General features: G+C 45.8%; 1 protein-coding gene across 5 annotated transcripts in view; it reads right to left on the reverse strand.

Moving 5' to 3' along the window:
* LOC147104952 (breakpoint cluster region protein) overlaps nucleotides 1-23,551 on the reverse strand; it is an 859,255-nt gene that overhangs the window by 257,903 nt on the left and 577,801 nt on the right. For all 5 annotated transcript variants that reach the window (XM_085962106.1, XM_085962101.1, XM_085962100.1 and 2 more), the window contains 2 exons: nucleotides 13,678-13,799; nucleotides 1,773-1,941 (listed from right to left, as the gene is read on the reverse strand). In XM_085962106.1, coding sequence (XP_085818232.1) covers nucleotides 1,773-1,941; nucleotides 13,678-13,799 — 291 coding nt within the window. The remainder of the gene's footprint in view (nucleotides 1-1,772; nucleotides 1,942-13,677; nucleotides 13,800-23,551) is intronic.

Consider the following 23,551-nt stretch of genomic DNA (forward strand, 5'->3'; position numbering starts at 1 on the left):
AGACGATGGAGGTGCGGAGAGAGACGGTGGAGGCGCGGAGAGAGACGGTGGAGGTGCGGAGAGAGACGGTGGAGGCGCGGAGAGAGACGGTGGAGGCGCGGAGAGAGACGGTGGAGGCGCGGAGAGAGACGGTGGAGGCGCGGAGAGAGACGGTGGAGGCGCGGAGAGAGACGGCGGAGGTGCGGAGAGAGACGGTGGAGGCGTGGAGAGAGACGGTGGAGGCGTGGAGAGAGACGGTGGAGGTGCGGAGAGAGACGGTGGAGGCGCGGAGAGAGACGGTGGAGGCGCGGAGAGAGACGGTGGAGGCGTGGAGAGAGACGGTGGAGGCGTGGAGAGAGACGGTGGAGGTGCGGAGAGAGACGGTGGAGGCGCGGAGAGAGACGGTGGAGGCGCGGAGAGAGACGGTGGAGAGAGACGGTGGAGGCGCGGAGAGAGACGGTGGAGAGAGACGGTGGAGGCGTGGAGAGAGACGATGGAGGCACGGAGAGAGACGATGGAGGCACGGAGAGAGACGGCGGAGGCGCGGAGAGAGACGGCGGAGGCGCGGAGACGGCGGAGGCGCGGAGAGAGACGGTGGAGGCGCGGAGAGAGACGGTGGAGGCGCGGAGACGTGGCGGCGCGGAGAGAGACGGTGGAGGCGCGGAGAGAGACGGTGGAGCGGTAGAGCGGAGTGTCATCAACATATATGTGGAAACTGATGCCATGTCTGCAGATGATGTCGTTTGTGGGAAGCATGTAGATGAGGGAGGGGACGCCAAGCATAACTGTTGCAGGGACTCCAGAGGTAACGAATGGGAAGAGAAGTCATTGCTGGAGATACTCTGGCTACAATAGGATAGGTAAGAGCTGAACCAAATGAGGGTCCTCTCACTCAGCTGGATAATGGAGGAGAGTCATCGAAGGATGATGATGTTAGACAAGGCAGCTTCATAATAATTCTTTTCAGGCCTCAGGAAAAATGTGTGTGGGCGTGTGTGTGTGTGAGGAGTGGGAGACAGTCAATGGGGGAATTTGAACCCAACACAACAGGCAGAAGAGGGTTAAATTGGTAAAAATGTGAAACCCAACCCCAATCTCCCGTGAACACATCTGCTTTTGGTTTAACTGCGGCGGATTTGCGGTTGGCCAAGGAATCCGTTCTAGAGAGGCGGGTCAGTGATTATAATATTTAAATGAGGCTCCATTCTTCAGATTTTGGGAGCCATTTGAATTTAATGGCTACGAACAGGTTTCCCAGGGCTCCAGAACCCTGGCAGTTGAAAGGAGAGGGGGCTGCCAGATCCAGCAGGTTAAGTGTTTTTCCAGCACTGTTTATGGGCCAGGAGGAGCAGGAGTGTTTTCTCCTGACCCCTCAAGCAAATCTTCTGCGGCGATCTCTCCCTCCTTGCTGCCTCACTCGGAGCTCCCCCCTCACTAACACCCGATCTTCTCTGATTGCCGGGTCCGTCCCCAGCGGTCCCTGGCTGCAGCCTTCTACCCCTGGCTTTCCCGCCCGGCAGCCAGCAAGCCTTCAATCTGGCTGGTTGACAGGAGGGAAATGGAGTTCTAAAAAATGCTATTGACGTCCTGCTGTTAAATTCAGCATGACCTCGGCCTTCCCAGTATTTGTAGGTTTCCCAGCCGCAGACAAGAGCCCCCACTCCCACCCTGCATCTTGGTAAATATTGGGGCCAGAGAGTCAGAGAATGAGAGAGAGAGAGAGAGAAAGATTGTGTGAGTGAGAGAGAGGGCAAGTGTTATGTTCAAAACTGTTTACTTTGTTGTCAAATTACCTTTTCTCTCTGAATTTCATTCTTGATCTGAGAGATCTTTATTTTCATGGCATCCAATTCTTCGTCTGGTACCAGTGGAATGGTCGGAGTGTTGTCTGACTCATCCAGATTTTGGAAAATCAGATCAGCTAGAGGAATGTACCACTTACAGTCATACTGCTGGCTCTTCCTAAGAGAGAAAAATAGCATCACTGTAACTCCAAGATCACTAATGAGGCAGGGATTAAGATAGCACAAGTTTTTGCAGATTTGTTCTCAATATTTACATTGGCTACCTATCAGGTCTGGATGGATGGCTGTCAAATGCACGGCTACTATGACATTGTCATCAGCTCATTTACTGACATTTCTGAATTAACAGTACTGAGGGGCTCGGTATTGTCTTCAGATCCCAGAAACAAGAAGTCAAGATTCAAAACTCTTTTCACTATTACTCCTGGACGTACTTTTGCACCTTTTCAGCCCTGGCCTTGTCTGTCTCCTAGACCTGCTTTGCTGGAATCAGATGAACTTGAAACTTGCTTTACAAATGGTCCATTTTTCTCCCACAAGTTTATTTTAATCAAGCAACACATGATCAAGTCTCATTCATTAACAATGCTTAAAATGCTGGCCTGGTTTCCCAGGACCTCGAGCTCTCAGTGTGAGCTGTGTGAAGATGCATCTCTCGATATGGTGACGTCACACCCTCTGCACCACAAGCAAGTGGAATAAGCAACTGTGGGACCTATCCCAGCCAGAGCGTGTGATGCACAGCCTCTGCCAAGAATGGGAAAGTACCAAGCAGAATGGATTCCTTTCTGGAGGACGCAAGGAACAAGTAACACACCCCTACAAGAGGGAAGGATAGACTGATACATGAGAGAAGATGGGAGGACACCACCCCTTACTCGAGGGATCACAAGAATACTGTAGTGACCCAACCCAATGATATCACAAAACTGTATGTTAGCCCCTCCAACCCCAGGCTAGCCCCACATAATTGTATGGTGCAATGTATCCTTTAATGTTTCATAACCTCAATAAATAAGCAATCTGAGTGGGCAAATCCCTTTCAATGCCTCTCACTAGTCTGTGTTTGCTTCACCCTCCTTTTGCTTCTCCTCCCTTATCTGTGGGAATGAGAGTCACGACCTCTTAATTGCTCACTTTAGGGTAGGAGCTCACTGATGGGGTATCTTTAGTTATGGAACTTGTAATAATGCCTGGCTGTGTCCAGTTCCTAAAAGTCCACCATCAATGTTTTCAACTCACATGTCAGACATGTTCACATCAGGGAAATGTCAGTGCTGAGGTTTATACAATCAAAAGGAATATGACAGATCAAACTCATTTAAGCACCTAAAACTGGGTTTGCATTAAACTAAATGATTGGTGCTCTAGTTTGCTGTGGGTTTGGACAGCCTGTCTACCCTGCCCTTTCCAAACCTGATCCTATTGCTGGTTTTGAAATCACTGCAAAGTTGTTCCCTTACCCCCCCCCTTTTCCTTTTTTTTTTTCTCTCTCCCACATGGCAGCTCTGTCTCATTCTGCCAGTACACTTCACACCTAATCTGAGCTGTCTTTTGTCGCCACTTGTCCTATTACCATCTCGTCTGGTTTTGAATACCTCTTAATGTCTCTTTTACTTCTTTTGTTCTCTCCCAGCCTTCGATCTATTTTATTTCCTTTCCAGTTTTGAAAAAGGGTTTCGACCCGAAACGTCGACTCTAATTTCTCTCCACGGATGTTGCCTGGCCTGCTGAGTTTTTCCAGCATTTTCTGTTGTTACTGCAGGACACTTGGGTGTGAAAGCCCCACCTGCTGGCGGCCCTCCCACTGCTCTATTGTGACCCATCATGAGATTGTATTTACACAATGGCCCAGATTTTGTGGTCAGTAGCTAACGAACGGTGCAAGGCAAGCAACTGTGTATCTAACCAATCAGATTAAAGAATTCTTTATGAGGCGTGTAAAGTCTGAACCAGTCAGTGGAAGTTAGAATAGTTAATTCAATACTAAATCATGCACAGAAAGCAAAATAAAGAGAGGGAACGAAAGATGGGATTAAGGGACAGAGATAACAAAGAAAGCAAGAATTAAAAAAAATATTTAAATATTTTTTGAAATCTCCAACAATAATTAAAATCTGAAGGAACGAGACTCTACACTTGGAGAAGTTACTTTTCAGTCCAAGAGCGGTTGTTTGGCAGCAATTAAGACTTATCACGGTGTTAAAAATGTACTTACACTGGAATGGACAAGCCCTAACTTTTTACGGTGAGTTTAGTGAGTATCCATCATGTAAGTACTGCAACTTCATGCCGTTTCATGTATTTCAATGGTGAGTCTCAGCGAGATACTGTTATAGCGCAGCTTTTGGAGTAGCAGGGCAACTCAAACAGCAACTTCCTGATTTCCGCGTTTAACTGCGCATGTGCAGTCGCCAGAAGTTGCTGTCCGATTTAGTCTTTAATAATGGCGAGTGCTGATAGCCTCACCGTTACTTTTACTGTAAAATCCGAGCCATGAATTTTAGGGGAAAACACTTTGCTGTGAGGTTAAAGCTGGTTTGTAAAGGCACCCTAATAGGTTGGTATATCAAAGTAGGTTACATTCGCCTTGTCCAGTAACTCCACTCGCCTCCTTAAAAAAAGAGGGAATGAGGCAAATAAAACACAGACAACTGATCAACATTTACACTTTCAATTAAATAAATTGGAGCAAGCATTGTATGCACACATTTGTTAGTTGGGTCCTATTCAGATTCCGATTTATGATTGAAAGCTGAAATCCTTTTAGGCACCTTATTAAATCTGCAGTGTGACCAAGAAGGAAACAACCCCGATAAGAGAATTCTTTCAGCACAGCACTGAAACTCAGTGCCGCTTGCTCAAAGACTTCCAGTTTCTCAGGATCTGTCAGCTCTAGCCAGATATTCAGTCATCCAGATTGAATAGAATCTCTTCAGACACAGCCACAACAGAAAGAGATGCTTTCTACAGAGCTGTGAATGGGATTGTTGATACTGAGCAACGGGACTTTTTTATTCTTTGCCCTTGCCAATTTCCTCCCTTTCCCTCCGCTCCTGAAATTATTGACTCCAATATTGATGCCCTTTAGCACCTTGCCCAAATATTCATGTGCAAGTCTGGATAGTGAATGTCAACAGGCTATGCCACTTTACCTTTATCACTGCCTGGGCTAAGATCAAAGTTCGGATAGCTTGTTGTTTAATATCTTTATTTTGAAACAAATTTGTAAATTTCAAGTCAATTAGAATCACAGCAACATACTTTTCTTAAAGAGGTGGTGTCGTCACAAGAAACAATGTTTGGCAAACCTTTTTCTGCTCCGTGAGGAAGGAAAGTTGCTCCTCAGTTCTGCTACCGTACTACATGTGGATGATACCATGATAAGCACCTTTTATCATGTGTTTGCCCCTTTAATTAAAACACTCAACTGTTCTCAGCTTGAAGATGGTGTAAATAAATCTCTCAGCTTTTTACAAAAATCTAACTGAGTAATAGGAAACCAAACTAATGGCCTCAACAAGTTTTGGTTTAGGCATCAATTTAGAAGCAGGCTGACTGTCTGCCACTTGGTCAGCAAATTGTAGAGGCTAACCTAAAAAACAAGAAAGAAACTAAAAAAGAATATAAACTAGATGGGAAAATGCATCTCTTTCTACTTGTAGTTAAAATGGTGACATGCCTGAGAAATAGACTGCATGCTTTTTGTTTAATGATGAAATACATGACGAGTTCAGAGCTGCGCTGCAATTCTAATTTTTAGTGTAACTAAAGAATTGAACAGTATCCTGTTAAATCTTAAGCTGGCTGCTACATCTAAGGCTCTTGGAATTTTGCTGCCCAAGAGATATTTAAAATCAAACCCACAGTGACATAATTAACCAAAGTGCCCTGAGAGTGTTTAATTGAATAGCCTAAGCTGCAAATTTTCATACCATGTTCATTGTACAGTATTTGCTAACTAGGTAGCGCACATCTTAATGTTGGTATTTTGTATTCTTATTCATAGGGCATCTGCTTTAATATTAGTCTTAATTTCTTGTCTTAACAATTCCTATAATAGGATGTTATACAGTGTTGTCAAACTACCACACAGCATCTCAGTACAGATGACTGCAATGCAACAGATATAATGCAATCATTTATATCAGCACAATTGATTTGGCTTGAGATTCAAGATCAACTGTTTAATTTGTGGCCGAGCAGGGATGAACTGTAGCGTGGGACCAGCTGAGTTGGGGCTCAAATTGGGGTTTGGGATCAGTTCTACTGTGTCTAGAGAATCCAGGTACAGTACAGCTGATTTTAAAACAGCTCCACCTGAGCTGATTCTGCACACCGCTGCTCAGCCAAAGTAATCAGAAGTGTTAAGAGAGTTAATGGGCTCGATTTTGATACTGGAGGCGTGTAGGAGGCAGGACTACAACTACATAGAAACATAGAAGATAGGAGCAGGGGTAGGCCATTCGGCCCCTCGAGCCTGCTCCGCCATTCAATGAGATCATGGCTGATCATCCAAACTCAGTACCCTGTCCCTGCCTTCTCCCCCTATCCCTTTAGCCTTAAGAAATATATCTAACTCCTTCTTGAATATATTTAATGAATTGGCCTCAACTGCCTTCTGTGGTGGAGAATTTCACAGGTTCACCACTCTCTGGGTGAAGAAATTCCTCCTCATCTCTGTCCTAAATGGCTTACCCCTTACCTTTAGACTGTGACCCCTGGTTCTGGACTCCCCGGCCATCAGGAACACCCTTCCTGCATCTAGTCTGTCTAGTCCTGTTAGAATTTTATAAGTTTCAATGAGATCCCCTCTCATTCTTCTAAACTCCAGCGAGAATAAGCCCAATCGACCCAATCTCTCCTCATATGTCATTCCTGCCATCCCAGGTATCAGTCTGGTGAATCTTCACTGCACTCCCTCCATGGCAAGAACATCCTTCCTCAGATAAGGCGACCAAAACTGCACACAATACTCAAGGTGTGGTCTCACCAAGGCCCTGTACAACTGCAGCAAGACATCCTTGTTTCTGTACTCGAATCCTCTCGCTACGAAGGCCAACATACCATTTGCCTTCTTAACCGCCTGCTGCACCTGCATGCTTACCTTCAGCGACGTGCACAAGGACACCCAGGTCTCGTTGCACTTCCCCTTCTCCCAATCTATTGCCGTTCAGATAATAATCTGCCTTCCTGTTTTGCCACCAAAGTGGATAACCTCATATTTATCCACATTATACTGCATCTGCCATGCATCTGCCCAATCACCCAACCTGTCCAAATCATACTGGAGTTTCACGGCATCCTCCTCACAGCACACACACCCACCCAGCTTTGTGTCGTCTGCAAACTTGGAGATATTACATCTAGTTCCCTCGTCTAGATCATTTATATTGTGAATAGCTGGGGTCCTAGCACCGATCCCTGCAGTACCCCACTAGTCACTGCCTGCCACTCGGAAAAAGACCCGTTTATTCCAACTCTTTGCTTCCTGTCTGCCAACCAGTTCTCTATCCAACTTTTGGGGTTGTAGTCCCGCCTCCATCGCGTTGTGGCCAACCCACTCGATTTTCAGTTGATTGACCTTGTTGAGGCCACCCGGCAACAGGTGATGTCACAGATTGACATTTCATCTGTCAAGAGCTTTTGACAGATGAAATATCAGCGTTTGACAGCTCTTTGAAGCTGTCAAACACTGACAATCTGTACACTAAGTTAATTCTTTCCTCTCAGGCTGATTTAGAGATCTCTCCAGAACAGAAAGCTGAATGCTGCAACTTTTGACAGCTCGCGGCCATTCTGCTTTCTGTGCCGGTGAGATGAGGGACTCCCGAGACCTGAAGGAAGACTGTAAAGGTAAGTAAAGGTAATTAAACTTCTTTAAACACTTTACACACACCAAACATACTTACCTCTGCACTCATGCACCCATCACTCACCTGAACACCGGACATCTCGACCCCTCCAAGCCCTTCAGCCCGACGGTCTGCCTCGCTAACTTGGCCTGGTTTGGGGCCGTCGGGAATCCCACACTTCAGCAATAAAAATAGGGATTAGGCTAAAAACTGTCTGTTACCTACCTGTTAACAGGCAGTTAATTGGCACTAATCCCCTTCCCGCCTCGGGGAGGCGGGTCCCAACACAGGTCGGGTATCGCCTCCTTTGAAACTGGCATGGAGGCGGGTTGGGGGCGGGATGGGTTCGTGCCCCCCGATTTTGAGATTTTAACCACCCACACGCCTCCAATCCTGCCTTCACGGCCCAATGAAAATCCTGCCCAATGTTTAAAACTGGAGTGTTGGACTAACTGGTTCGAAGCTGTGGGTGTGCAGTGGGGTGTGCAGCCATGCTACAGCTGTGGGTGTGCAGTGGGGTGTGCAGCCATGCTACGGCTGTGGGTGTGCAGTGGGGTGTGCAGCCATGCTACAGCTGTGGGTGTGCAGTGGGGTGTGCAGCCATGCTACAGCTGTGGGTGTGCAGTGGGGTGTGTAGCCATGCTACAGCTGTGGGTGTGCAGTGGGGTGTGCAGCCATGCTACAGCTGTGGGTGTGCAGTGGGGTGTGTAGCCATGCTACAGCTGTGGGTGTGCAGTGGGGTGTGTAGCCATGCTACAGCTGTGGGTGTGCAGTGGGGTGTGCAGCCATGCTACAGCTGTGGGTGTGCAGTGGGGTGTGCAGCCATGCTACAGCTGTGGGTGTGCAGTGGGGTGTGCAGCCATGCTACAGCTGTGGGTGTGCAGTGGGGTGTGCAGCCATGCTACAGCTGTGGGTGTGCAGTGGGGTGTGCAGCCATGCTACAGCTGTGGGTGTGCAGTGGGGTGTGTAGCCATGCTACAGCCGATGCTGCTGCTGTCCTGTAGCAGATTCTACGGCCTATCTTATGCCTAGGTTTAAGTTTTTATACTAAGTGTACCTTGAAGGATAATCTGAAAGCTGCACAAATCAGCCTTTTCTAATGGGCTTACACTACACTGCTCAATATTAGGAAGCAATGTTTGAGGCTCACATATACTTCATTAAGAGCATATTCAAAACTGCTTCCTTCTCTTGTGGTTCCAATGTGGTTTAGAATTCACTCAAACTTCACACTTGTGGTTTGCTAACTCCCCAGCTGTGCTGCAGCACATTCCCTCTACTTCAAATAGAACGACAGAACTTCCGTATATTTCACTATAAACATTGCTCCCACTCATACTCTGGTCAGGTGGTGTGCTGTGATATGGTTGAGCATTTCCTTTTCTTCTCCCTTTGCAAGCTGTTTTCTTGCCTGCTCTCCTGAAAGCAGACAAGGCAGGAGAGGGGCAGGACAGAGATGGGATCTGGGCTGGAGCTCTTCGGGTTGCTTTGGTGATGATGAAGTTTCAATGAAGATCTAAATACCGGATACCTTCACGTCACAAGTGGAAAAAATGAACTTCCATATTTAAAAGAAATTAGATTTTGTGGCTGAATTACATTAAAGAAAATTCCAGACAAATCGCTTAAAATCTGGACTGTTTGTTCTAAAGGTGCGAACTCTAAATGGAGCTCACATATACAATGTTGCACAGTACAAATAATGTTAAACTATATTATACACATACATTTTAATATTGAAGTTACTGTATGTCAAGTAACACCTTGGCCCAAATAAATAAATACTCCCCAAAGAACAGAGCCCTCAAGTTCCAGAATATTATCTGTTGCAGTGTCAATTCTTTTGTGTATAATGGAGGAAAAATACAACAACAACTTATATTTATATAGCACCTTTAACGTAGTAAAATGTCCCAAGGCACTTCACAGGAGTATTTTAAGACAAAAAATTTGACACCGATCCACATAAGGATAAATTAGGGCAGGTGACCAAAAACTTGGTCAAAGAAGTGGGTTTTAAGGAGCGTCTTAAAGGAGGAAAGAGAGGTGGTGAGGCGGACAGGTTTAGGGAGTGAATTCCAGAGCTTAGGGCCTAGGCAACAGAAGGCACGGCCACCAATGGTTGAGTGATTATAATCAGGGATGCTCAAGAGGGCAGAATGAGAGGAGCGCAGATATCTCGGGGGGGTTGTGGGGCTGAAGGAGATTACAGAGATAGGAAGGGGCGGGACAATGGAGGGATTTGAAAACAAGGATGAGAATTTTGAAATCGAGGCGCTGCTTAACTGGAAGCCAATGTAGGTCAGCGAGCAAAGGGGTGATGGGTGAATGGGACTTGCTGCGAGTTAGGACACGGGCAGCCGAGTTTTGGATTATCTCAAGTTTACGTAGGGTAGAATGTGGGAGGCCGGCCAGGAGTGTGTTGGAATAGTCAAGTCTAGAGGTAACAAAGGCATGGATGAGGGTTTCAGCGGATGAGCTGAGGCAGGGGCGGAGACGGGCGATGCTACGGAGGTGGAAGTAGGCGGTCTTTGTTATGCTGCGGATATGTGGTCAGAAGCTAATTTCAGGGTCAAATATGACACCAAGGTTGAGAACAGTGTGGTTCAGCCTCAGACAGATGTTAGGGAGAGGGATGGAGTCAGTGACTAGGGAACGGAGTTTGTGGCGGGGACTGAAAACAATGGCTTCGGTCTTCCCAATATTTAATTGGAGAAAATTTCTGCTCATCCAGAACTGTATGTCGGACAAACAGTCTGACAATTTAGACACCGTGGAGGGGTCGAGAGAAGAAGTAATGAGGTAGAGCTGGGTGTCATTAGCGTACATGTGGAAACTGACGCTGTGTTTTTGGATATTTCACCAAGGGCAACATATAGATGAGAAATAGGAGAGGGCCAAGGATAGATCCTTGGGGGACACCAGAGGTAACGATGCGGGAGTGGGAAGAGAAGCCATTGTAGGTGATTCTCTGGTTATGATTAGATAGATAAGAATGGAACCAGGCGAGTGCAGTACCACCCAGCTGGATGACGATGGAGAGGCGTTGGAGAAGGATGGAGTGGTCAACTGTGTCAAAGGCTGCAGACAAGTCAAAAAGGACGAGGAGGGATAGTTTACCTTTGTCACAGTCACAAAGGATGTCATTTGTGCCTTTGATGAGAACCATTTCGGTACTGTGGCAAGGGCGGAAACCTGATTGGAGGGATTCTAGCATGGAGTTCCGGGAAAGATGGGCACGGATTTGGGAGATGACAACACATTCAAGGACTTTGGAGAGGAAAGGGAGTTTGGAGATGGGGCGGTAGTTTGCAAGGACGGAGGGATCAAGGTTTGTTTTTTTGAGAGGGGTGATGATGGCAGATTTGAGGGAGAGTGGGACAGTACCTGAGGAGAGAGACCCGTTAACAATATCAGCTAACATGGCAGCCAGAAAAGGAAGTTGGGTGGTCAGCAGTTTGGTGGGAATAGGGTCGAGGGAGCAGGAGGTGGGACTCATAGACAAGATGAGCACAGAGAGACCATGAGGGGAGATCGGAGAGAAACTGGAGAAAGATGTGAGCTCATGGTTAGTGGAAGGAAGGGAAGTGGCAGAGGCAGCTGAACGGATGGTCTCCATCTTAGAGACAAAGAAGTCCATGAGCTCCTCACACTTGTTATCGGAGGTGAGGGTGGAGGAGACAGGGGAGAGGGAAGCAGTTGGTTAGCAGTAGAGAATAAGAGCTGGGGTTTATCTTTGCATTCCAGAATGATTCTGGAATAGAGAGCAATTTTGGCAGATGAGAGCACGATAGTGCTTTATGTGGACCAGCCAGATCTGGCGGTGAATGGCTAAACCAGCTGTCCGCCATATCCATTCAAGTCTGCGTCCCTTGGACTTAAGGGAGCGAAGATGAGAGCCGTATCAGCGGGAACGGCCAAGGTGAGAGAGGGTAATTGTTTTAGTAGGGACTAGGGCATTAAAGATAGTGATGAGGGTGTGGTTGAGCAGATCGGTAGCTGCAGGAATGTCATGGTGAATGGAGGGCCAGAGGCTGGACAGCTGGGATTTCATAAGTGCCGTTGTAAGAGAGTTGGGAGAGAGTTTTTTCCAGAGGCGGACACAGAAGGAAATAGGGTTGGTGAGGTGGGTGGAGAGCGATACGAGGAAATGGTCAGAGATGGCCCTATCTGCAATTGACACGATGGGAGTAGCGAGGCCACGAGAGGTGGCAAGATCGAGGGGGTGGCCGTGAATATGGGTTGGGAGTTTACATGGAGGGAGAGATTAAGGGAGGATAGGAGGCTAGTGAACTCAGAGGAGAGAGAGCATGATGAATTGAGATGGAGGTTGAAATCACCGAGGATGAGAAGTCGTTCGGTGCAGAGGCTGAGGGAGGAGAACAGTGAAGATATCTCAGTGATAATTTTTTTTATGATACTTGGGTGGGCGGTAGAGAACAAGAATTTTAAATGAGAGGTGAGAGGGGTGGAATAAGGTGAGATGATTAAAGGAGGAGAAACTGCCGGAGGAATAGGGGGACAGCCCAAGGTGTGATTTGGTGATGAGAGCCACACCGCCACCGCAGCAGTCTGAGCGGGGTAAGTAGTGGAAGATATAGCCAGGTGGGGAGGCTTCATTATCCCTCAAACAAGTTTCCTTCAGGGCCATGATATCTATGCAGTCATCCACGATAAGCTCATGGATGGCAAGGGCCTTGTTTGCAAGTGAAGAGACATTCTGGCGGAAGATGCGGAGAGGGTCGGTGATGGCTGCCCCACTGCCAGCACTCACAGGGTCAGCGCTGGGGGGGACGAGTTGGATGGGGAGGAGATTGGCAAGATTTGCCCCCAGTGGGCGCGCTGGGCGGGAAGGTCAGCAAGAGAGTAGGATGGGACAGTTGGAGTTGCTGCTCGTAAGGCGGCAGTGACGAGTGCCTCGATGGGCCCTTCGTAGGATGCCAACAGAGGGAAGCTGTGGGTTTATCTAAGAGGGAGTCAAGCCTGGGATGGCGGCAGGAGAGTAGGAAGGTCGAAGAGTAATGAAGGATTGGGGTAGGGATTTGGGAGGGCAGTGTGTCCGAGAGAAGAGAGATGAAAGGAGGCATGACGACAGGAGAGTGCGGTCAGGGAGGGATAGAGAGAAAAGGAAAATAGGGGGAATAAGTGGAGTGGCTCGGGTCCGGAGTGGCAGCCAAAATGCGCATGCGAATGGACATGTGAAAAGCTCAGGTTACATAGACCTGTTTAAATGATAGTAACATAGATAATAACAGTAAAATGACCCTGCTTGTGGTAAAGGTCCATGTCACAGCATGAACATCGTTAAATTGTCTAGTGACAGTTCAACCAATCTATTCCCCAGCCAGACACATGTCCCTGAGCTGTGTGGAGAATGCTTTAACAAAAATAGCACTTACTAGAGCAATCCCATCCTCCTGCAGATTTCTTAAAGGGGAAATTCCTCACTAAAAATAATTAAAAGCTCCTGTGTGTGGGTAATTGCATGATATTGAACAAGACAGACTTGGAAGACCCAGGTTCAGTCCCTGCTGTGTGCCAAATTAACTGATCTCAGACAAGCCATCAGTTAGGGTGCTACAATTACTCTAGCAAGAGGGAAAATGAGCACATGGCCTTTGGGTGAAGGCGCTAATACCCTCCACAGTACAAGTGGCTGCTGACTCTCACTGTCCAGGCTCATACATAAAGAATGGGCAGTTTGGTGAGGTACCATAAGCTGCTGACAGCAGTGCAACCAAACCCAGCCAGACTCAGCACCTTCAAAAGACAAACTGGCGGGGTGGGGGGAGGGGGAAAGAGAAAGAAAATCTGAATGCAGGGACACCAATATATCTTGCATTTTCCAGGTTTATTATACAGAGCCTACATCATAATGTATCATCTCAATTCCACGCTGTATCGTTCCTGCATAAATGAAACCATTTTCAAAGCCAGTAATATTTTGGCTGAATTGATGACACCAACACAAAATCTCAAACAATATCGTGTCATTAACCATTAAAGAAACAGAACACACCAATCCCTCATCCGCTTACCCTGCTATTTGTTTCTTCATCTTTGCACAAAGGAAGAGGTCAGTGAAGAGGAATACATGTCGAAGTTTCCGAGCACCCTCCACAAGTTCTACCAGGAAGCTGTCCTTCATCAGCTGCCGATGCTGCAAAAATCAGGAGGAAAGATTTTTTAGAAATAACATTCTCATTTTTGCTTCTGGTTGGTCAATGTTTCTGCTGTTCGAGTAAATTAACGTGTTAATTTTAACTGTGAAGTATTTACTTGTATGTGGGGCTTTTAAAAATCTACGTAACCTTCTTGGTTTAAATGCTGAGTTTGACGCCTCCTCTGTAAAACCCAGAAGACATCCAACATCTCAAAGGGTTGCTCTCTGGTAAAACCACGGTTTAATGTCGTTTCCCAATCTACCATAGCCAACTCGCCCCTCATACCTACGCAGTTTGCTTTGTTTAGATTTAAGACCCTAGTTTCGGATTTAACTAAATCACTTTCAAACTCAATATAAAATTCCATCATATTATGGTCACTCTTCCCTAAAGGCCCCTTTACTACAAGGTTATTAATTAACCCTTTCTCATTGCACAATACTAGATCTAAAATAGCCTGTTCTCCAGTTGGTTTCTCAACATACTGATCTAGAAAACTATCTTGCATACATTCCATGAATTCGTCCTCCACACTATTACTGCAAATTTGGTTTGCCCAGTCTATATGTAGATTAAAGTCCCCCATGAATACTGTATTACCTGTGTTACATGTGCCTCTAATTTCCTGATTTATACTCTGCCCTACATTACAACTACTGTTTGGGGGCCTATAAACAACTCCCATCTTGCTGTTCCTTAGCTCCACCCAAACTGATTCTATTTCTTGATTTTCGGAGCGAAGATCCTTTCTCTCTACTGTCTTTATCTCATCCTTTATTATCGGGGCTACTCTTCCTCCTTTTCCATTTTGCCTATCTCTTCTAAAAGTTAAGTATCCTGGAATATTTTGATCCCAACCTTGGCCACTTTGCAACCACGTCTCCATTATGGCTAGTAAATCAAACCTGTTAATAGCGCAGATAGAGATTAATTCATCTATTTTGTAGTGAATACTTCACACATTCAGATATAGTGCCTTTAGCTTCGACTTATTTCTAGTTTCCCCCGATGTCACCGTAGTCAATGGCGGCTCACCACCATCTTCTCAAGGGCAATTAGGGATGGGCACTAAATGCAGGCCTAGCCAGCGGCGCCCACATCCCATCAATGAATTTAAAAAAATTACCTTTGTTACTCTCTCTGTCCCTTCCTGACCCACTCTGCTTATTTTTACCCAAAACTCTACTCTGCTCTACAGCCTTGACATTTCTCTCGCTGCTTTTACATTTACTCTTTCCTGAATCCTCCCACCCCCCCCTTCATTGGCTTGAAACCCCGTCTACTGCCCTAGTTATTCGGTTTGCCAGGTCACTGGTCCCAGCCTGGTTTAAGTGGAACCCGTCCCAACGGAACAGCTCCCTCTTTCCCCAGTGCTGGTGCCAGTGCCCCATGAACTGAAACCCCTTCCTCCCACAACACGCTTTGAGCCATGAATTTAAACCTCTAATCTGTTTGTCCTTATGCCAATTTGCGTGTGGCTTAGTAAACAATCCAGAGATTATTACCTTTGAGGTTTTGATTTTTAATTTGGATCCTAGCTCCTCAAATTCCTCCAGCAAAACCTCATTCCTAGTTCTACCTATGTCGTTGGTTCCTACGTGGACCACGACAACTGGATCCTCCCCCTCCCACTCCAAGTTCTTCTCTAGCTGCGAGATGTCTTTAACCCTGGCAGCACAACCTTCGGAACTCTTGGTTGCGGCTGCAGAGAACAGTATCTATTCCCCTGACTACACTGTCCCCTACCACAACTACATTCCCTTTCACTCCCCCCACTTGAATGGCCTCCTGCACCATGGTCAGCATTTATGCAAACGTGGTTGTCCGGGATCACAATGCTCTCCACAAACTCCCACATGTGGCACAGCTGTTAATAGTGCAGATAGAGGCACACCACCTGCACTGCCATCCCTATATGACCTTGTTTTATTTAATTACATTTGTAATTAGGTAACTTAGTTTACAGTGTAGTTTCTTGACTGCTTACTTGATCTAGATTAAGTTAAGGGTACTGACATTAAATATCTACCTGTAACACAAAGCACTACAAGTAGTGTCGGCAAAAAACAGCAACTCCTTCCCCCTCTTCTCCAAACTCCCCCCAAAAACCCAATTTACCAGTGTGGACTCAGCTCCCCTGCTCCTGATGATTGGCACCGATTCAAGACAAACACTTACAGCTAACTGAGAATTAACTGCCACTGGCAGGCAGCTTGTTAACTACAGTTTTTAAAGTTTTAGGTTAAAATCAAAATCTTAAACTAAATTTCACTTTTTACAGCTTCTACTTACCCAATACTTACCAGAAATTCCCACTCTTTCCAAATTCCCAAATAAAACAGTGCTCTGCAGAAATCATAACTTGTCCCATTACCAGCTCTTTTTGTCTTGCACCATAATCCCTTTTGTTTTTTAATCTCTCCTGTCCTCCATCCCATCACAGACCTCCCCTTTTGTTCTTTCCTCCTCTCCTCCATTTCCCTGTCCCTTTACTTGCTTAAAAATCTGTTACATCGCTAACTTTTTCCAGTTCTGACGAAGGGTCACAGACCTGCAATGTTAACTCTGTTTTTCTCTCTCCATGCATGCTGCCTGACCTGCTGAATGTTTCCAGCATTTTCTGTTGTTATTTCAGATTTCCAGCATCCGCAGTATTTTGCTAATGACCACAACAGTATCGGGAAAACAAGGACCCACAAGAAAAGTTACAATGCACAGAAATTAATCGGAGACTACATTATAACAGTGACTACACTTCAAAAAGTACTTCATTGGCTGTAAAGTGCTTTGGGACGTCCTGAGGTTGTGAAAGGCGCTATATAAATGGAAGTCTTTTTTTTGAGAGGAGAGAAATCTTCACTAACCCATTAAAGGAATAAATCAATTTATAAAATTATGTTCATTATTGAATGCACCACTAGTCTAGTATGACCCACAAGGGTCAAAAGGTAACGTGTGTACTTATCCAATTTAAAATCTGGTTGCTCTATCAGTACAGTTAAATTCCATTCCAAGGGCCAGTCTTCATGTGAGTGTCAGCATCCTAGCTGCCTGTAAAGGGGGGAGGGGTAGACGCACACATTCAAGCCTGGCCCTGATAACTCAGCTAACTCTGCACAGACCAGCAACTGAACCTTGAACCTTTTGGTTTGTATGGCATAGCGCCAACACCAACAGGTGCCTTTGTCCACGAGGCCATTTGGACAGCACACTTTTCAAGAGTCTTAAGCAAAATGGGTTTATAGTCTCCCTCCAGTTACTGGTGGGCGCAGCATAAAACCGGTTCTTATCTAAATAATACAGAAAAAAGGATGATTGTTAGGGAAAATAAAAACAGCTTTAGGACTTTAGTCATACTGCAGGAGATAACCAGCATATCCACCCTCTCTCTTGAAACCCATGCCCCATTCTGGTTTTACATTGGTGGAACCTACAGTTGTAAGTGTGCACTTCATAGCAGTGGGATTTAGGCAGCACACAATGAAGAGACCTAGTAAAAAGTCACTTCATAAACTTTATCTCCACTTTTCAAGAGATGTTGCAGACCTAGAAAATCAGGACAACGGCACATACGTGACTTTGTTTAGGAGAGTATTTATCCTATAATGTAACCGCTGACCTCTGCTTCTTGGAGGCAAAGGAAGTCTATTTTGTGCTCTTCTGCACTCTGAAATCTACTTAGCACCAGCGATTGCATCAATGACTATTGTTAAAATAAAATGTAATGGTTACACAAAAAAAGTACACAGTTTCAAAGCCTATAGCATGAAAGTGGTTATGTACATGGAGGAACAGCTGTTTTAGCAGAATTCAATCGGTTTACATTTCTAATTCTTGTTAATATTTAGCTATCCTTTTTCTGTCGCACTATGTGGTTCATTGTTGGCTGCTAAATAAACATCAGGCCCCAAGAAGGCAGTGTACTGTCTGCATGCATTATTTCAAAGTCATCTTTCTTTGTAAATGCACTAAAATCACATCACACGAGACCTGGAGCTGTGCGCGTCAGGAATCACATCACACGAGACCTGGAGCTGTGTGCGTCAGGAATCACATCACACGAGACCTGGAGCTGTGTGCGTCAGGAATCACATCACACGAGACCTGGAGCTGTGTGCGTCAGGAATCACATCACACGAGACCTGGAGCTGTGTGCGTCAGGAATCACATCACACGAGACCTGGAGCTGTGTGCGTCAGGAATCACATCACACGAGACCTGGAGCTGTGTGCGTCAGGAATCACATTACACGAGACCTGGAGCTGTGTGCGTCAGGAATCACATCACACGAGACCTGGAGCTGTGTGCGTCAGGAATCACATCACACGAGACCTGGAGCTGTGTGCATCAGGAATCACATCACACGAGACCTGGAGCTGTGCGCGTCAGGAATCACATCACACGAGACCTGGAGCTGTGTGCGTCAGGAATCACATCCCCATTCCAACGGTGATGATGTGCTGCTCCTCTCTATTGTACTGACTTATAAAAAAAACTGCCAGTATTGCAAATGCTGGTTCCACCAATTAGCTTCACTTAGGCTACTTATATATTGATCATTTTTAACTTTTCAATCACAGTATTAACAATGTTTGAAGAAATATCAATGCCCTGGGGGCAACATACTCTTAAGAAGTTTGCTTCAACAGGAAGGAAAGGTCATTCGGTTCATGTGATGTCTACCTCGAGGGGCACTGTTGCTATTACACCGATATTCTGCATGCTTTGACAGCACCAGAGAGAGTGATCAGAGTACTTTATAAGTAAAACAAACACTGGCAGAGCCCATTAAACACATATAAAACATACACAACATAGCCAATCACTCGCCTTTCATGTGATCAGCAGTTTGTTAAAAACCAAGACTTGCAGCACCATAAATGAAGGTAACAGTGAAACATTGGTGTTCAACAGGTGAATCCACACATGCTGCAGTACTGTAAACTAGGATATCTTCAAGCAAAAGAAAACACGGTATGACTAACATGCTCAAGCATTCCCAATGCTTAACAGAAGTGATTAGATAAATGGGACTTGAGCTGTCCCCTTTAGATTTTGCTTTGATGTGTACATTATTTTCATCTGCAAATCTCCCATTTTACAGTACCACACTTGGATATGAGAATACACAGAATATATCAATTTATAATGAAAAGAAACATAAATTAACTAGAGATTTTAAAATTGGCTAGTTTTATAATTAAACAAGAGAACACAGAAACACTTTAGTCCTAGACACCAGACCTCTTCTTAAGAAACAAATTGCATTACTCTTTAAAGAAGAAACCAATTATACCGCTCATTCCAAGCACAACGGAGCAGTGGCCGCTCTGCAGAGATGGCTAGAATTAGCTACAAATCAAACAATTCTGGCTACTAGAAGCTTCAAATTTTTGCTGAAGTTGACTGTGTGTTTTGGAAATTGTAATCTTTTGCAATACTATGCTAGCAGATTGGCAGAGAGATCAAAAGAGAAGTACAGGTAAGAGAGGCCATTCAGCCCAGCTAGCTTCCCCTTCCATAGAAACCCAGAGCCGGACTGTATTTTGAATAACTTCACTTCACTGAGAGCAGCGGCGAGAGCGGACCTGGTCGGGGACAGAGCGGAGACCGGGATATAAGGAGCGGTAGAGAGGAGGCCCAAACTCACCGAGAGCAGCGGCCAGAGTGGACCTGGTCGGGGACGGAGCGGAGACCGGGATATAAGGAACGGCGGAGAGAGACCAAAAAAAAATCAGGGAGTGACATCACAGGACAGCAAGTAGGTGATTGGTTGGTGAGTACTGTAGCTTTTTTTTTCTCTAGCTAGGCAGTGGTTTAAACTAAGAGCTGGGGAACGCTAACTATTACTTTATTAATGTAATAACTTAACTAGAGATACTAATTAATTAATATAACTATAAATAATAGTTTGAATAAAAACTTTAACTAACTAAATTAATTCAGGTTATCATTAAGCAAATAAATAAAGAATTCTGGAAATGGCAGGGCAGGCTATGTGTCGGGACTGTAGTGTGTGGGAGTTTGTGGATAGCGAGACTGTCTCGGATTCCCACATCTGCAGGAAATGTCTCTGCCTCCAGTCACTTCGGCTCAGTCATTGAGCTGGAGTGCGAGTTAGAGACACACCAAAACATAAGGGAGGGGGAGGAATTTCTGGATAGTTTTATCCAGAATACAGTCAAACCCCAGCGGGAAACACAGGTTCAGGAAGGGGAGGGTGTGACTGTTAGGGAGCTGGGTAGCGGGGACTTAGGAGAGGTTGAGAAGGAGGTCCCGCAGACACTGGTCCTGTCCAACAGGTACGATGTACTCACTACCTGTGAGGACAAGGAGAAAGACTGCGGGGAGGACAGCCACAATGGCTCAGAAGGCTGTCCAAGGGGAGGAAGGGCAGAGTAGAAATGGGGCAGTGATAGGGAATTCTATAATTCGGGGCATAGATAGTGTCCTCTGCAGCCATGAATGAGAATCCCGAAGGGTGTGTTGCCAGGATAAGTGATATTGCGAGGCAGCCAGAGAGGAATTTGGAAAGGGAGGGGGTAAACCCAGTTGTTGTGGTCCATGTCGGAACAAATGACATAGGTAGGAAAAGGGAGCAGGTCCTGCTGAAGGAGTATCAGGCGTTAGGAGCTAAATTAAAAAGCAGGACCTCAAGGGTAATAATCTCTGGATTATTGCCCGAGCCACGTGCAAATTGGCATAGCAGTCAGATCCGGAGAATTAACACGTGGCTAAAGGGCTGGTGGGGGAAAGAGGGGTTGCTTTTCATGGGACACTGGCACCAGTACTGGGACAGGAAGGAGCTGTACCGATGGAACAGGTTCCACCCGAACCGGGATGGGACCAGTGTCCTAGCGGAAAGGGTAAATAGGGAGGTGACAAAGGCTTTAAACTAGAAAGATGGGGGGAAGGATCTACAAGAAATGAAACTAGCCTAAACATAAACAAAACAGGAAAGGAGAGCATAGGAACAGGAAAAGGAAGGACATTGATGAAATAACAACAGAAAATGCTGGAAATACTCAGCAGGCCAGGCAGCATCCGTGGAGAGAGAAACAGAGTTAACGTTTCAGGTCTGGGGCCCTTCATCAGAACTGGAAAAAGCTGGAGATGTAACAGATATTAAGCAGGTGCAGAGACAGCCGGGGGGGGGGGGGGGGCGGTAGGAGGGGAGGAAGGAATTGAAAGAACATCCTGTACTTTTGTAAGAGGCAGGAAAGATAAAATGTTGCAAATGGGAGTGGCAAAAATCATACTGCATGAAAAATGGGGGCAGGGATAATGATCTGAAATTGTTGAACTTGATGTTGAGTCCGGAAGGCTGTAAAGTGCCTAATCGAAAGATGAGGTGCTGTTCCTCAAGCTTACGTTGAGCTGCATTGGAACAATGTAATAGGCCGAGGACAGAGAGATCAGAGCGGGAGTGAAGCGGTGAATTAAAGTGACAGGCGACCGGAAGCTCAGGGTCACCCTTATGGACTGAACGGAGGTGTTCCGCAAAGCGGTCGCCCAATCTGCGTTTGGTCTCCCCAATGTAGAGGAGACCGCATCGTGAGCAGCGAATACAGTATATTAAATTGCAAGAAGTACAAGTAAATCGCTGTTTCATCTGGAAGGGGTGTTTGGGGCCCTGGACAGTGGAAAGGGAGGAGGTAAAAGGGCATGTGTTGCATCTCCTGCGCTTGCACGGGAAGGTGCCAGGTGAAGGAGAAGGGCTGTTGGGGGTGATTGAGGTGCGGACCAGGGTGTCGCGGAGGGAGCGGTCCCTTCGGAATGCTGAAAGGGGAGGTGAGGGGAAGATGTGTTTGGTGGTGGGATCACGTTGGAGGTGGCGGAAATGGCGGAGGATGATCCGTTGAATGTGGAGGCTGGTGGGGTGAAAGGTGAGGACAAGGGGAACCCTATCGTGGTTCTGGGAGGGAGGGGAAGGGGTGAGAACAGAAGTGCGGGAAATAGAACGGACACGGTCAAGGGCCGTGTCAACCACAGTAGAGGGGAATCCTCGGTTGAGGAAAAAGGAAGACATGTCGGAAGCACTGGTGTGGAAGGTGGCATCGTCAGAACAGACGCGGCGGAGATGGAGAAACTGGGAGAATGGAATAGAGCCCTTACAGGAAGCGGGGTGGGAGGAAGTGTAGTCCAGGTAGCTGTGGGAGTCGGTGGGCTTGTAGTGGATGTTTGTCGAAAGCCGATCGCCAGAAATGGAGACGGAGAAGTCAAGGAAGGGAGGGGAAGAGTCGGAGATGGACCATGTGAAGGTGAGGGAAGGGTGGAAATTGGAAGTAAAGTGAATGAAATTGTCTAGTTCAGGGCGAGAGCAGGAAACGGCACCAATACAGTCATCGATGTACCGGAAAAAGAGGTGAGGGAGGGGACCCGAGTAGGACTGGAACAAAGAATGTTCCACATAGCCCATGAACAGGCAGGCATAGCTGGGGCCCATGCGGGTTCCCATAGCAACACCTTTAATTTGGAGGAAGTGAGTGGAGTCAAAGGAGAAGTTGTTCAATGTGAGAACAAGTTCAGCCAGGCGGAGGAGGGTGGTGGTGGATGGGGACATTGATGGGCAGGGAATAAATAGAGTAATAGAACAGGAGAGTAAAAAGATGGTTAAAAATAAAGTGAAAGGAACTATTAAAAATGTGTTAAACTGTCGGTACAGCAAGGAGAGCTGGAGGCAATCATGCGTTGCGAAGAACCAGGCATAGTAGGAATTACTGAGACATGGCTACAGAAAAATCAGAGGTGGGAATTAAACATTGCAGGGTATAACATACTTAGAAAAGATAGAGAAGAAAAAAGGGGAGGTGGAGTAGCTGTACTTATTAGGGTTAACAATGGCAGTAGAAAAAAGTGACGCAGCTATCAGCAAGACAGAAACAGAATCCATGTGGATAGAGATAAAAGACAATAAAGGATCAATCACACTAACAGGGATAGTCTACAGACCACCTCATCGTGGAAGGGAGGTGGAGGAAGAAATTTGCAAAAAGATTAGGGAAATGAGTAAAAAAACATAGAATAATGATCATGGGGGATTTCAACTACCCCGATATTAATTGGACGGAAGAGGTAGGAAAAGGAGATACAGGAATGGAGTTCTTACAATGTGTACAGGACTCCTTTCTAACCCATTATGTAAAAAGCCCAACAAGGGAGGATTCGCTATTGGATCTAGTAATGGGAATGAACCAGAGCATATAAGAGAAGCAAAAGTAGGGGAACATCTAGGCAATAGTGACTATAATATAATATGCTTTAAAGATAATAACTGAGAAGGACATAAGTATGACGAAAACCAGGGTAATAGATTGGAGAAAAGCTGATTTTGAGGGGCTGAGAATAGAACTTGGGAAAATAAAATGGATATCAATATTGCCAAATAATGACGTAGAACAACAATGGGAAACATTTAAAATGGTGTTTAACAGAGTCCAGGAAAAATATATTTTGCCAAAAAAATCCCAAAATAAGCACTAATGGGACACCATGGATGAATAAAACCATAAGGGAAAAATTGAGGGTAAGGAAAGAGGCATACATTAAATATATGGCCAGCAGAGGAGAGCATGATAAGGGAGAATATGAAGAGATTAGAAGTCAAAAACATTTTAGGATGGCAAAGAGGAACTATGAAATTAAATTATCAAGGAACATAAAACAAAATAGTAAAATAATTTATAGGCACATAAATAACAAAAGGAAAGTCGGGATGGGAATAGGACCACTAAGGGATGGACAGGAT

This window comes from Somniosus microcephalus, chromosome 19, assembly GCF_052327205.1.
Source record: "Somniosus microcephalus isolate GS21.2 chromosome 19, FLI_Smic_1.0, whole genome shotgun sequence".
NCBI classification, from domain to species: domain Eukaryota; kingdom Metazoa; phylum Chordata; class Chondrichthyes; order Squaliformes; family Somniosidae; genus Somniosus; species Somniosus microcephalus.